The sequence below is a fragment of the Mixophyes fleayi genome, chromosome 7 (genome assembly GCF_038048845.1).
Source record: "Mixophyes fleayi isolate aMixFle1 chromosome 7, aMixFle1.hap1, whole genome shotgun sequence".
In the NCBI taxonomy this organism is placed as follows: Eukaryota; Metazoa; Chordata; class Amphibia; order Anura; family Limnodynastidae; genus Mixophyes; species Mixophyes fleayi.
Window position 1 is genome coordinate 464,712 of NC_134408.1, and position 13,470 is coordinate 478,181.

At 49.3% G+C, this 13,470-nt stretch overlaps 2 protein-coding genes across 4 annotated transcripts in view; one reads left to right on the top strand and one right to left on the bottom strand.

Annotated features, from left to right (window-relative positions):
* On the bottom strand, nucleotides 1-7,540 carry PUS3 (pseudouridine synthase 3). 3 transcript variants are annotated; one of them, XM_075178721.1, is made up of 6 exons: nucleotides 7,283-7,540; nucleotides 6,803-7,144; nucleotides 6,369-6,757; nucleotides 5,788-6,296; nucleotides 3,645-3,835; nucleotides 1-649 (listed from the first exon to the last, which is right to left on the bottom strand). In XM_075178721.1, exons 3-6 carry the CDS (start codon nucleotides 6,720-6,722, stop codon nucleotides 249-251), a joined length of 1,455 nt encoding a protein of 484 aa, XP_075034822.1. In that variant the 5' UTR covers nucleotides 6,723-6,757; nucleotides 6,803-7,144; nucleotides 7,283-7,540; the 3' UTR covers nucleotides 1-248. The 3 variants fall into 3 exon arrangements, with proteins under 3 accessions (XP_075034822.1, XP_075034821.1, XP_075034823.1); XM_075178720.1 differs by having other exon boundaries at nucleotides 6,803-7,189; nucleotides 7,261-7,540; XM_075178722.1 differs by lacking the exon at nucleotides 7,283-7,540 and having other exon boundaries at nucleotides 6,848-6,868.
* Nucleotides 7,237-13,470, top strand: part of HYLS1 (HYLS1 centriolar and ciliogenesis associated) — a 6,780-nt gene continuing 546 nt past the window's right edge. Inside the window, 2 exon segments of the mRNA XM_075178725.1 lie at nucleotides 7,237-7,505; nucleotides 12,926-13,470. Of these exon segments, the coding sequence (XP_075034826.1) occupies nucleotides 12,946-13,470 (525 nt within the window). The 5' untranslated portion in view covers nucleotides 7,237-7,505; nucleotides 12,926-12,945.

The following is a 13,470-nucleotide window of genomic DNA, read 5'->3' on the forward strand; positions in this document are numbered from 1 at the left end:
TGTGTTCACCAAGTTTATTTAAAAGAAAATTTAAAAAAAATATCTTAACATATAAAAGTATTTTCTTGAGGAAATGATGGATTCTGAATGAATGGTTTTCACGTCATCTTGTATAGAGACGACTATGTGTACAATCTACTATAGTCCGGTCTGAAGAGTCACCACCAGCTAATGGCTGTGATGATACCTCTCTCTGTGTGCGGGCACTTGGTGAACCCTACCCAAAGTCAGTAGGGTTACAGAATGTTCTATACGGTCTCGGGCTGTGGACTGAGGCGCACTCTCTTGGCAGTCTGCTGGACTGTCTCATCTCCGGTTTTTTGGCTGTGGGTTTGTCCCTCTGAAGGTGTGCTGATGAGATATGGGTCTTTGGATTTAGCCTCACACCCTCTTGGAGAAATGTCTTCATCTTCTTGTACTGTTTTCTCAGACTCTGGTGCGCTGCTCTCTGCATTCTGCACATTGTCTCCATCAGGGGGCGCTGCAATCCTTCCACGTCTCACGTAATGCTGGACTCTCTCTTCCAGCGCCTGACACAGGCGTCTCTTCATCAGCGGGGTATATGTTCGAGCGCTCACCCCCTCCACAAGGCCACTGCTATGGCTGAGAGTCACCGGCTCACAGAGGCTCCATGGGACCGGCTCCTGCCCTGTGTATCAATGACAAAACTCAGAGGTCACATGGTAACGTTACCCTGGGATCACTATGGGGGTAATAATGGGGTGTGTAATGTTTATCCTGGGATATCACTATGGGGGTAATAATGGGCTGAGTAATGTTTATCCTGGGATATCACTATGGTGGTAATAATGGGGTGTGTAATGTTTATCCTGGGTTATCACTATGGGGTAATAATGGGGTGTGTAATGTTTATCCTGGGATATCACTATGGGGGTAATAATGGGGTGTGTAATGTTTATCCTGGGATAACACTATGGGGGTAATAATGGGGTGTGTAATGTTTATCCTGGGATATCACTATGTGGGTAATAATGGGGTGAGTAATGTTTATCCTGGGTTATCACTATGGGGGTAATAATGGGCTGAGTAATGTTTATCCTGGGATAACACTATGGGGTAATAATGGGCTGAGTAATGTTTATCCTGGGATAACACTATGGGGTAATAATGGGGTGAGTAATGTTTATCCTGGGTTATCACTATGGGGTAATAATGGGGTGTGTAATGTTTATCCTGGGATATCACTATGGGGGTAATAATGGGGTGTGTAATGTTTATCCTGGGATAACACTATGGGGTAATAATGGGGTGAGTAATGTTTATCCTGGGATATCACTATGGGGGTAATAATGGGGTGAGTAATGTTTATCCTGGGTTATCACTATGGGGGTAATATTGGGCTGAGTAATGTTTATCCTGGGTTATCACTATGGGGTAATAATGGGCTGAGTAATGTTTATCCTGGGTTATCACTATGGGGGTAATAATGGGGTGAGTAATGTTTATCCTGGGTTATCACTATGGGTAATAATGGGGTGAGTAATGTTTATCCTGGGTTATCACTATGGGGTAATAATGGGGTGAGTAATGTTTATCCTGGGTTATCACTATGGGGTAATAATGGGCTGAGTAATGTTTATCCTGGGTTATCACTATGGGGGTAATAATGGGGTGAGTAATGTTTATCCTGGGATAACACTATGGGGTAATAATGGGGTGAGTAATGTTTATCCTGGGTTATCACTATGGGGTAATAATGGGGTGAGTAATGTTTATCCTGGGTTATCACTATGGGGTAATAATGGGGTGTGTAATGTTTATCCTGGGTTATCACTATGGGGTAATAATGGGGTGTGTAATGTTTATCCTGGGTTATCACTATGGGGGTAATAATGGGGTGAGTAATGTTTATCCTGGGATAACACTATGGGGTAATAATGGGGTGAGTAATGTTTATCCTGGGTTATCACTATGGGGTAATAATGGGGTGAGTAATGTTTATCCTGGGTTATCACTATGGGGTAATAATGGGGTGAGTAATGTTTATCCTGGGTTATCACTATGGGGTAATAATGGGGTGAGTAATGTTTATCCTGGGTTATCACTATGGGGTAATAATGGGGTGAGTAATGTTTATCCTGGGTTATCACTATGGGGTAATAATGGGGTGAGTAATGTTTATCCTGGGTTATCACTATGGGGTAATAATGGGGTGAGTAATGTTTATCCTGGGTTATCACTATGGGGTAATAATGGGGTGAGTAATGTTTATCCTGGGTTATCACTATGGGGTAATAATGGGGTGAGTAATGTTTATCCTGGGATAACACTATGGGGTAATAATGGGGTGAGTAATGTTTATCCTGGGTTATCACTATGGGGTAATAATGGGGTGAGTAATGTTTATCCTGGGTTATCACTATGGGGTAATAATGGGGTGAGTAATGTTTATCCTGGGTTATCACTATGGGGTAATAATGGGGTGAGTAATGTTTATCCTGGGTTATCACTATGGGGTAATAATGGGGTGAGTAATGTTTATCCTGGGTTATCACTATGGGGTAATAATGGGGTGAGTAATGTTTATCCTGGGTTATCACTATGGGGTAATAATGGGGTGAGTAATGTTTATCCTGGGTTATCACTATGGGGTAATAATGGGGTGAGTAATGTTTATCCTGGGTTATCACTATGGGGTAATAATGGGCTGAGTAATGTTTATCCTGGGTTATCACTATGGGGTAATAATGGGGTGAGTAATGTTTATCCTGGGATATCACTATGGGGGTAATAATGGGGTGAGTAATGTTTATCCTGGGTTATCACTATGGGGTAATAATGGGGTGAGTAATGTTTATCCTGGGATATCACTATGGGGGTAATAATGGGATAACAATAGTGGTGATAACTGGGTGTATGCTCCATAGTAACGATCTACCCCACGGCATGTGGCAGTCATGGAGCGATGTGCGACTACTGGCCGCCCTATAACAGATGGTCAGTTTCCAGTCCCTCACAGGACAGAACTAAGCTCTAACACGTTCACAAACTAGGGTGAGGAGGGGGCTCCTGTGCAGGGGACTAGTGACCTTGTTATTTCTCTTTACCCCTCTTTGTTTTGTTTCCCCCTTATAAGAAGTTGTATAGACATAAAACCATTGTACACTTGATATTTGTATTTACTCCCATACCTGTAAGAGGGACGTACGTATGTGCTACACAAAATAAAAAAAATGTTTGTTTTTTTAAAGCAGATTTAAAGATTTTTATTTTATCCCATGTGTACATTTTGCCAGATGTACCAACTTTGTAGAGAACAACCCTCCAGGGAACAGCCCTATTCCCATCTAAAGAGGGAACTGATTGAGGTTCATGCATCCAGCCCCCATTTATGTCATGAATAGATGAGCTTAGAGTGTTCCCCATTGTCCTACAGGGTTTCCTCCTACCCCATATATAGAGTCCTCAGGGCTGGTGGATGCACATTGTCAGTGACAGTACCAGACATTACCGACCTGTATGATAACCCAGCGGGGCACGGTCCTGGGGCCGAGGTTGGGGGGGGAGGGGTATTACGGCTGTCCTTATAGTGGGGGAGAGAACATAGGGTTCTGCACATCTCTAATACCACACATCTAGGTATATCTGTAGGGGTATCGCTTCTGTGCTGTGTGTATCATTACCAGGATTAATGGTGACCGGCACAGAGTCCAGACAGTGTAACGCCATACGGAGGATCTGGGTCTTCACCGCCTCTTGAGTCCACAGACGCTGCAGATGTGATACTGTAACGGCCTGTAAGTCCTTCTCCCCGATCCACTCAATGTCATCAAACTGACAGTCATACAGGACCAGAGGGAACTCCACCGCCATACTGTGGGACATCATATAATCCAGGTCAGTCTGAGAGACCCACCAACACACCGCCATACTATGTGGTATTATTATTATTATATATTACATATCAGTCAGAGGGACCCACCGCCATACTATGTGGTATTATTATATATTACAGGTCAGTCAGAGGGACCCACCGCCATACTATGTGGTATTATTATATTATTATATATTACATATCAGTCAGAGGGACCCACCGCCATACTATGTGGTATTATTATATATTACAGAACAGTAAGAGGGACCCACTGCCATACTATGTGGTATTATTATATATTACAGGTCAGTCAGAGGGACCCACCGCCATACTATGTGGTATTATTATATATTACAGGTCAGTCAGAGGGACCCACCGCCATACTATGTGGTATTATTATATATTACAGGTCAGTCAGAGGGACCCACTGCCATACTATGTGGTATTATTATATATTACAGGTCAGTCAGAGGGACCCACCGCCATACTATGTGGTATTATTATATTATTATTTGTAAAGCGTCACAAAGTGTGCGCAGCGCCGTACAGGAACACACAATAGGACAGTACAAGGTATAACATTACGGTACAATAACTCAGGTAGCTCAGAGCACAGCTAAAGATACAGGCTGAAAGGTTATGGGTGAGGGATATTAGCACAAGCTGGAAACCTGAGACCAAAAGGGTGGGAGCGGCTGACAGGTAGGAGACACTGGGAGGTGCAGAGAAAAGCAAGAGGAGACAGAGGGCAGAAGGTCCAAGCAGGAGGTGGCTGAGTAGCTGGAGAGCAAAGATAAAAGTGGTGGAAATAAGAGGAGAGAGGGCCCTGCTCAAAAGAGCTTACAATCTAAAGGAAGGAGCAAACAAACTGAAGACGCTAGGGTGCTACGGAGAGACTCACATGGAACAAGAGGAAGGAAGGGGGAAGAAGGTATGATAGGGAGAGGTAGCTGTGTAGTTAAGAGGATGACTGAAGGGCTTTTAAGAATAGGTGGGTTTTTAATGCCCATTTGAAACTACAGATTGGGGGATGCGTGAAAAGAGCTAATCAGAGAAGAGAGGCGACGATCATTGACCAATCGCAGTGGGTGAGATGGAGTGTAAATAGAGATGAGGTTGGAGATGTAGGGAGCAGTGAAGTTGGTGAGGACCTTGTATGCGATGGTGAGGAGCTTGAAAAGGATTCTGTAGGGGAAGGGGAGCGAGTGTAGGGCTTGGTAGAGGGGGGGGGGGGGGGGGGGAAGAGAGGTGGAGCAGCGAGAAAGGAGGATAAGTCTAGCAGCAGCATTGAGTACAGCTCAAAGAGGAGCGAGTTGAGAGTGGTGTAGGCTAATAAGGAGAAGGTTGTAGTAGTCCAAGCGGGAAATGATCAGAGTAGATGAGAGATTTGGTGGCATCTTGGGAGAGAAGGGGCTGAATGCGAGCAATGTTACGCAAATGGAAATGGTAGGATTTGGCAAGAGAGTGACTGTGTGGGGCAAAGGAGAGAGGAGTCAAGAATGACACCCATGCAGCCAAGTTGGGGAACAGATGAGATAGTGGAGTTGTCAACAGTAATAGAGAGGTCAGATGGGGTTTTAGATGGAGGTAAGCCAATAAGTTTGGTTTTAGCGATGTTAAGTTTTAGAAATCTGGAGGGCATCCAGGAGGAGATGGTAGAGAGGCAGGCGGACACCCTAGAGAGGAGGAATGGAGAAAGGTCAGGAGATGAGAGGTACAGTTGGTGTTGTCGGCATAAAGGTGGTACTGAAGGAGCTAATGAGCTCACCCAGGGAGGAGGTGTATAGTATAGTCAGAGGTTGGAGATCTGCCTTCATCAAGAATCTCCAGTAAACCCCTCTTCAGTGATCATTTGAACATATTAGGAGGCACCATTCACACCCATTAGAGTTCACCTTCTCTAACCCCCCTACAACACGCTGACCCAGCATCTCCCAATTTACCCATCTCACTTGTATTGGGGCTTGCAGGGATTTCTCTCCACGTCCAGAAGCTTGCGGATTACATCAGGCTCTTCCTTGCCTTGACCAATCAGAAACAGGACTCCCATAATGCACCTGACCTGGTGGTAGAGAAACGCCAGGCCCGTGATCTGTAGGTGGTAGAGCTGAAATGGACCCCCGTCCCCTGGAAGCTCCGGGACAGGCTCCACTCTAGCAGAGAGCACGGTACGGATAAAGGTCACCACCCCATTGGCTACATCCATCTTACAGAGGTTGCGGAAATCATGAGTCCCCTCGAGCAGCCGTGCGGCGCAGTCCATCGCCTCTACGTCCAGCTGAGCGCGTGGAAACAGGTATCGATAGGTGCGGGAACGGCAACTGAAACGTGCGCTGAACGATGAGGGTACAACAGCCCAGCATAACACCCGGATATCCGCCGGTAGAACACGATTCAACATCTGGGTGTATCTAAGCTCAGGTTTCCCCTCTGCAGCTGTGCGGAGGTCCAGAGAAATCACCTGGAAATACGGGGTACAGTGTTAGTATGTTAATAAGACGGTGGTACCTCCCAGGCGCCCTTCCGCTCTCACCTGGCCCAGCGCACTGACCCCCCGGTCTGTCCGGCCACAGCGGTGATAGTTGGACTTCTGTCGGTTTTCCAGCAGTCGGGTCTTGGCCAGGGCCTGGAAGACCACCTCTTCCACGGTGTTAGCCGTATTCTCCTGGCTGGCGAAGCCATGGTAGCCCCAGCCCAGATAGGCCAGGCGCAGGGCGACATGCTGCTTGGGGTGTGCAGAGAAGTCAAAGGGGCGCTGAGGACGCTGCTTAGCTGGAGGTCTCCCAGCGCTGTCCCCCCGAGAGGTCACCTGTGACAATCGCAGAACTTCCCCCTCCAGCTCCTGCACCCTACGGCGCAGACGGGTCACCTCCGCCTCCTCAGACATAGTGGGCGTATGGGTCCTGAGCTGCCTGGGGCCACCTCCCCCTCACACCCGGGGCCACCTCCTCTCACCTCCCCTCACACACGGGGTCACCTCCCCTCACACCCGGGGCCACCTCCCCCTCACACACGGGGTCACCTCCCCTCACACCCGGGGCCACCTCCCCCTCACACCCGGGGTCACCTCCCTTCTCACACCCGGGGCCACCTCCCCCTCACACCCGGGGTCACCTCCCTTCTCACACGCGGGGCTACCTCCCCCTCACACGCGGGGCTACCTCCCCCTCACTCCCGGGGTCACCTCCTCCTCCTCACACCCGGGGTCACCTCCTCCTCCTCACACCCGGGGTCACCTCCTCCTCCTCACACCCGGGGTCACCTCCCTCCTCACACCCGGGGTCACCTCCCCCTCACACCCGGGGTCACCTCCTCTCACACCCGGGGTCACTTCCCCCTCACACCCGGGGTCACCTCCTCCTCTCACACCCGGGGCCACCTCCTCTCACACCCAGGGCCACCTCCCTTCTCACACCCGGGGCCACCTCCTCTCACACCCGGGGCCACCTCCCCCTCACACCCGGGGTCACCTCCCTTCTCACAGGGACCCGACTACACACGCCCGGTAACCGGCTCAGCCCACACGTGGTCAGTACTCAGCTTCCGGCCCGCTCTGATGACGTCACCACGTTGCTGGGGAAACCTCAGAACTAAAAGATGCTGCAGCGACTTCCGGTCTGTGACGTCACCGCCAGATCCCTGAGCCGTTAGTGCAGCGGCCGCCAGCCCGGTAAGTGTCACCCGGTGTTATACCCCGTATATATACCCCATGTCCCCCCCCCCCTGTGTGTTATACCCCGTGTATATACCCCATGTACCCCCCCCGTATATATACCCCATGTACCCCCCCCATGTGTGTTATACCCCGTATATATACCCCATGTACCCCCCCATGTGTGTTATACCCCGTATATATACCCCATGTACCCCCCCATGTGTGTTATACCCCGTATATATACCCCATGTACCCCCCATGTGTGTTATACCCCATGTACCCCCCCATGTGTGTTATACCCCGTGTATATACCCCATGTACCCCCCATGTGTGTTATACCCCGTATATATACCCCATGTACCCCCCATGTGTGTTATACCCCGTGTATATACCCCATGTACCCCCCATGTGTGTTATACCCCGTATATATACCCCATGTACCCCCCCCCCCCTGTGTTATACCCGTATATATACCCCATGTACCCCCCATGTGTGTTATACCCCGTGTATATACCCCATGTACCCCCCATGTGTGTTATACCCCGTATATATACCCATGTACCCCCCATGTGTGTTATACCCCGTATATTATACCCCCATGTACCCCCCATGTGTGTTATACCCCGTGTATATACCCCATGTACCCCCCATGTGTGTTATACCCCGTATATATACCCCATGTACCCCCCCCCCCCCTGTGTTATACCCGTATATATACCCCATGTACCCCCCATGTGTGTTATACCCCCGTGTATATACCCCATGTACCCCCCCCATGTGTGTTATACCCCCGTATATATACCCCATGTACCCCCCCATGTGTGTTATACCCCGTGTATATACCCCATGTACCCCCCATGTGTGTTATACCCCGTATATATACCCCATGTACCCCCCCCCCCCCCTGTGTTATACCCGTATATATACCCCATGTACCCCCCCATGTGTGTTATACCCCGTGTATATACCCCATGTACCCCCCCCCCCCCCCCCTGTGTTATACCCCATGTACCCCCCCATGTGTGTTATACCCCGTGTATATACCCCATGTACCCCCCCATGTGTGTTATACCCCGTGTATATACCCCATGTACCCCCCATGTGTGTTATACCCCGTGTATATACCCCATGTACCCCCCCATGTGTGTTATACCCGTGTATATACCCCATGTACCCCCCATGTGTGTTATACCCGTATATATACCCCATGTACCCCCCCCCCCTGTGTTATACCCGTATATATACCCCATGTACCCCCCCATGTGTGTTATACCCCGTGTATATACCCCATGTACCCCCCCCCCCTGTGTTATACCGTATATATACCCCATGTACCCCCCCATGTGTGTTATACCCCGTGTATATACCCCATGTACCCCCCCCCCCCCTGTGTTATACCCCATGTACCCCCCCATGTGTGTTATACCCCGTGTATATACCCCATGTACCCCCCCATGTGTGTTATAACCCCGTGTATATACCCCATGTACCCCCCCATGTGTGTTATACCCCGTGTATATACCCCATGTACCCCCCCCATGTGTGTTATACCCCGTGTATATACCCCCATGTACCCCCCCATGTGTGTTATACCCCGTGTATATACCCCATGTACCCCCCCATGTGTGTTATACCCCGTGTATATACCCCATGTACCCCCCCCCCTGTGTTATACCCCATGTACCCCCCCCCCTGTGTTATACCCCATGTACCCCCCCATGTGTGTTATACCCCGTGTATATACCCCATGTACCCCCCATGTGTGTTATACCCCGTGTATATACCCCATGTACCCCCCCATGTGTGTTATACCCCGTGTATATACCCCATGTACCCCCCATGTGTGTTATACCCCGTGTATATACCCCATGTACCCCCCCCTGTGTTATACCCCATGTACCCCCCCATGTGTGTTATACCCCGTGTATATACCCCATGTACCCCCCCATGTGTGTTATACCCCGTGTATATACCCCATGTACCCCCCCATGTGTGTTATACCCCGTGTATATACCCCATGTACCCCCCCCCATGTGTGTTATACCCCGTGTATATACCCCATGTACCCCCCCATGTGTGTTATACCCCGTGTATATACCCCATGTACCCCCCATGTGTGTTATACCCCGTGTATATACCCCATGTACCCCCCCCCCCTGTGTTATACCCCATGTACCCCCCCATGTGTGTTATACCCCGTGTATATACCCCATGTACCCCCCCATGTGTGTTATACCCCGTGTATATACCCCATGTACCCCCCATGTGTGTTATACCCCGTGTATATACCCCATGTACCCCCCATGTGTGTTATACCCCGTGTATATACCCATGTACCCCCCATGTGTGTTATACCCTGTGTATATACCCCATGTACCCCCCATGTGTGTTATACCCCGTATATATACCCCATGTACCCCCCATGTGTGTTATACCCCGTATATATACCCCATGTACCCCCCATGTGTGTTATACCCCGTATATATACCCCATGTACCCCCCCATGTGTGTTATACCCCGTATATATACCCCATGTACCCCCCCATGTGTGTTATACCCCGTATATATACCCATGTACCCCCCCCCCCTGTGTTATACCCCATGTACCCCCCCATGTGTGTTATACCCCGTGTATATACCCCATGTACCCCCCCCCATGTGTGTTATACCCCGTGTATATACCCCATGTACCCCCCCCCCTGTGTGTTATACCCCGTATATATACCCATGTACCCCCCCCCTGTGTTATACCCCATGTACCCCCCCATGTGTGTTATACCCCGTGTATATACCCCATGTACCCCCCCCCCATGTGTGTTATACCCCGTGTATATACCCCATGTACCCCCCCCCCCCATGTGTGTTATACCCCGTGTATATACCCCATGTACCCCCCCCCTGTGTGTTATACCCCGTATATATACCCATGTACCCCCCCCCCCTGTGTTATACCCCATGTACCCCCCCTGTGTGTTATACCCTGTATATATACACCATGTACCCCCCCCCTGTGTTATACCCGTATATATACCCCATGTACCCCCCCCCCTGTGTGTTATACCCCGTATATATACACCCATGTACCCCCCTGTATATATACCCCATGTACCCCCCCCCTGTGTGTTATACCCCATGTACCCCCCCCCTGTGTGTTATACCCTGTGTGTTATACCCCATGTACCCCCCCCTGTGTGTTATACCCCGTGTACCCCATGTGTGTTATACCCCGTATATATACCCCTGTGTGTTATACCCCGTATATATACCCCATGTACCCCCCCTGTGTGTTATACCCCGTATATATACCCCATGTACCCCCCCCTGTGTGTTATACCCCGTATATATACCCCATGTACCCCCCCTGTGTGTTATACCCCGTATATATACCCCATGTACCCCCCCCTGTGTGTTATACCCCATGTACCCCCCCCCTGTGTGTTATACCCCGTATATATACCCCATGTACCCCCCCCTGTATATATACCCCATGTACCCCCCCTGTGTGTTATACCCCATATATATACCCCATGTACCCCCCCCTGTATATATACCCCATGTACCCCCTCTGTGTGTTATACCCCGTATATATACCCCATGTACCCCCCCCGTATATATACCCCTGTGTGTTATACCCCGTATATATACCCCATGTACCCCCCCCGTATATATACCCCTGTGTGTTATACCCCGTATATATACCCCATGTAACCCCCCGTATATATACCCTTGTGTGTTATACCCCGTATATATACCCCATGTACCCCCCCGTATATATACCCCATGTACCCCCCCCCCCTGTATATATACCCCATGTACCCCCCCTGTGTGTTATACCCCGTATATATACCCCATGTACCCCCCCGTATATATACCCCTGTGTGTTATACGCCGTATATATACCCCATGTACCCCCCCCCGTATATATACCCCGTGTACCCCCCCTGTGTGTGTTACCCCAGTGTTATACCCCGTGTACCCCCCTGTGTGTGTTACCCCGGTGTTATACCCCATGTATATACCCCTGTGTGTGTTACCCCAGTGTTATACCCCATGTACCCCCCCCCCTGTGTTTGTTACCCCAGTGTTATACCCCGTGTACCCCCCTGTGTGTGTGTTACCCCCGGTGTTATACCCCATGTATATACCCCTGTGTGTGTTAACCCGGTGTTATACCCCATGTATATACCCCTGTGTGTGTTAACCCAGTGTTATACCCCATGTATATACCCCTGTGTGTGTTAACCCAGTGTTATACCCCATGTACCCCCCCCTGTGTGTGTTACCCCAGTGTTATACCCCATGTACCCCCCCCTGTGTGTGTTACCCCAGTGTTATACCCCGTGTACCCCCCCCCCCGTGTGTGTGTTATCCCGGTGTATATACCCCTGTGTGTGTTACCCCAGTGTTATACCCCGTGTATATACCCCTGTGTGTGTGTTACCCCAGTGTTATACCCTGTGTATATACCCCTGTGTGTGTGTTACCCAGTGTTATACCCCGTGTATCCCCCCCCCCCCCCGTGTGTGTGTTACCACAGTGTTATACCCCGTGTATATACCCCTGTGTGTGTTACCCCAGTGTTATACCCCGTGTGTGCTACCCCGGTGTTATACCCCGTGTGTATACCCCTGTGTGTGTTACCCCGGTGTTATACCCATGTATATAACCCTGTGTGTGTTACCCCATAACCTCCCAGTAAAGATTGCCAAAGTATTTTATATATTTATATATATATATATCTACTATATAAATGCCTAGTGGCGTGTGTGGGAAAAAAACACCAAGCTGCAGCGCCACCTGCTGGGCAGAGTTATACACTGACCTATATATTTCTTGAAGGAGAAGTGACAGTTGGGAGTAGTTGGTGGTTGCCGGGGGTGACAGTGGGGAGTTTTTAACACCTTAAGTAGCTCGATGAAGGATGTGACGATGAAGATGAAGGATGAGGTGACGGAGAAAAATGATGAGGTGGTGACATGTGGACAAAACCACGTTAAAAAAGGGCGCTTGCGTCGGGAAGTAACGCTCTTTCCCTGAGGAGGCCTGGGCTAGGCCCAAATGCATGACAAGAACCTTTTTAACACCTTAAGTAGCTTGATTTGACTAGAATGCATGAGTATCATGCACGGGTTAACTTGTGCGTGTATATATGTGTATATATATATATATATATATATATATATATATATATATATATATATATATATATACACATACATACCCTGACAACAGTTACCCCAGTATTATACCCTATTTCCCCCAGTACCTGTAACTCTAGTTTTATACCCTATATAAAACCATGTAACTATTACCCCATATTACTTAGACCCCACTGATATACTTTGTATACCTCCTGGTAACTATTATGCCTGTGCTAAACTCTTTATATCCTTCAGTAACTATTACTACTGTAACATCCCCATGTTTTTGCACAGTACTCTCCGGCACATGTGAGATGTCTGTGAACGCCAGCCAGGAACAGAAGTATATCTCCAGCATCACCCACTCTAGGAACATGTACGGATTCAGTTCTCCGGCGTCTCCGTCAGCCTCAGACCAATCCCATTACAGTTCTGCAGCAGAATGTTCTCCTGATTCCTTGTCTGTCTCTGAGGAAGAGCTGCGCAATGAGCTGTCTCTGCTGGGTTATCCCTCTGTTCCCCGGGACAGGCTTCTACAATTCAAGGAAGACCTGGAATATTTGATGCGAAGTCGGAGGCCTTTAGAGTTATCCTCGGGAGCTTCAGGAGATGGAGCAGAGTCTGGAAAGGAGAACAATCCAACCTCACCAGAGGTCAGTGCAGCTTGGAAGAAGATATCTGCCTGGCCCACCAGCTCCTCATCATCTAGTCAGGTGTGTGTAGCCCAGGCTCCAGGGCAGCGAGATCACCTGGACTCCTACAGTACGCACACAGTCAGTGTGGGCGGTCACAGCCTGGGGAAACAAAGGCCACCAGCACTAACTCGCAAAGTACTGCGC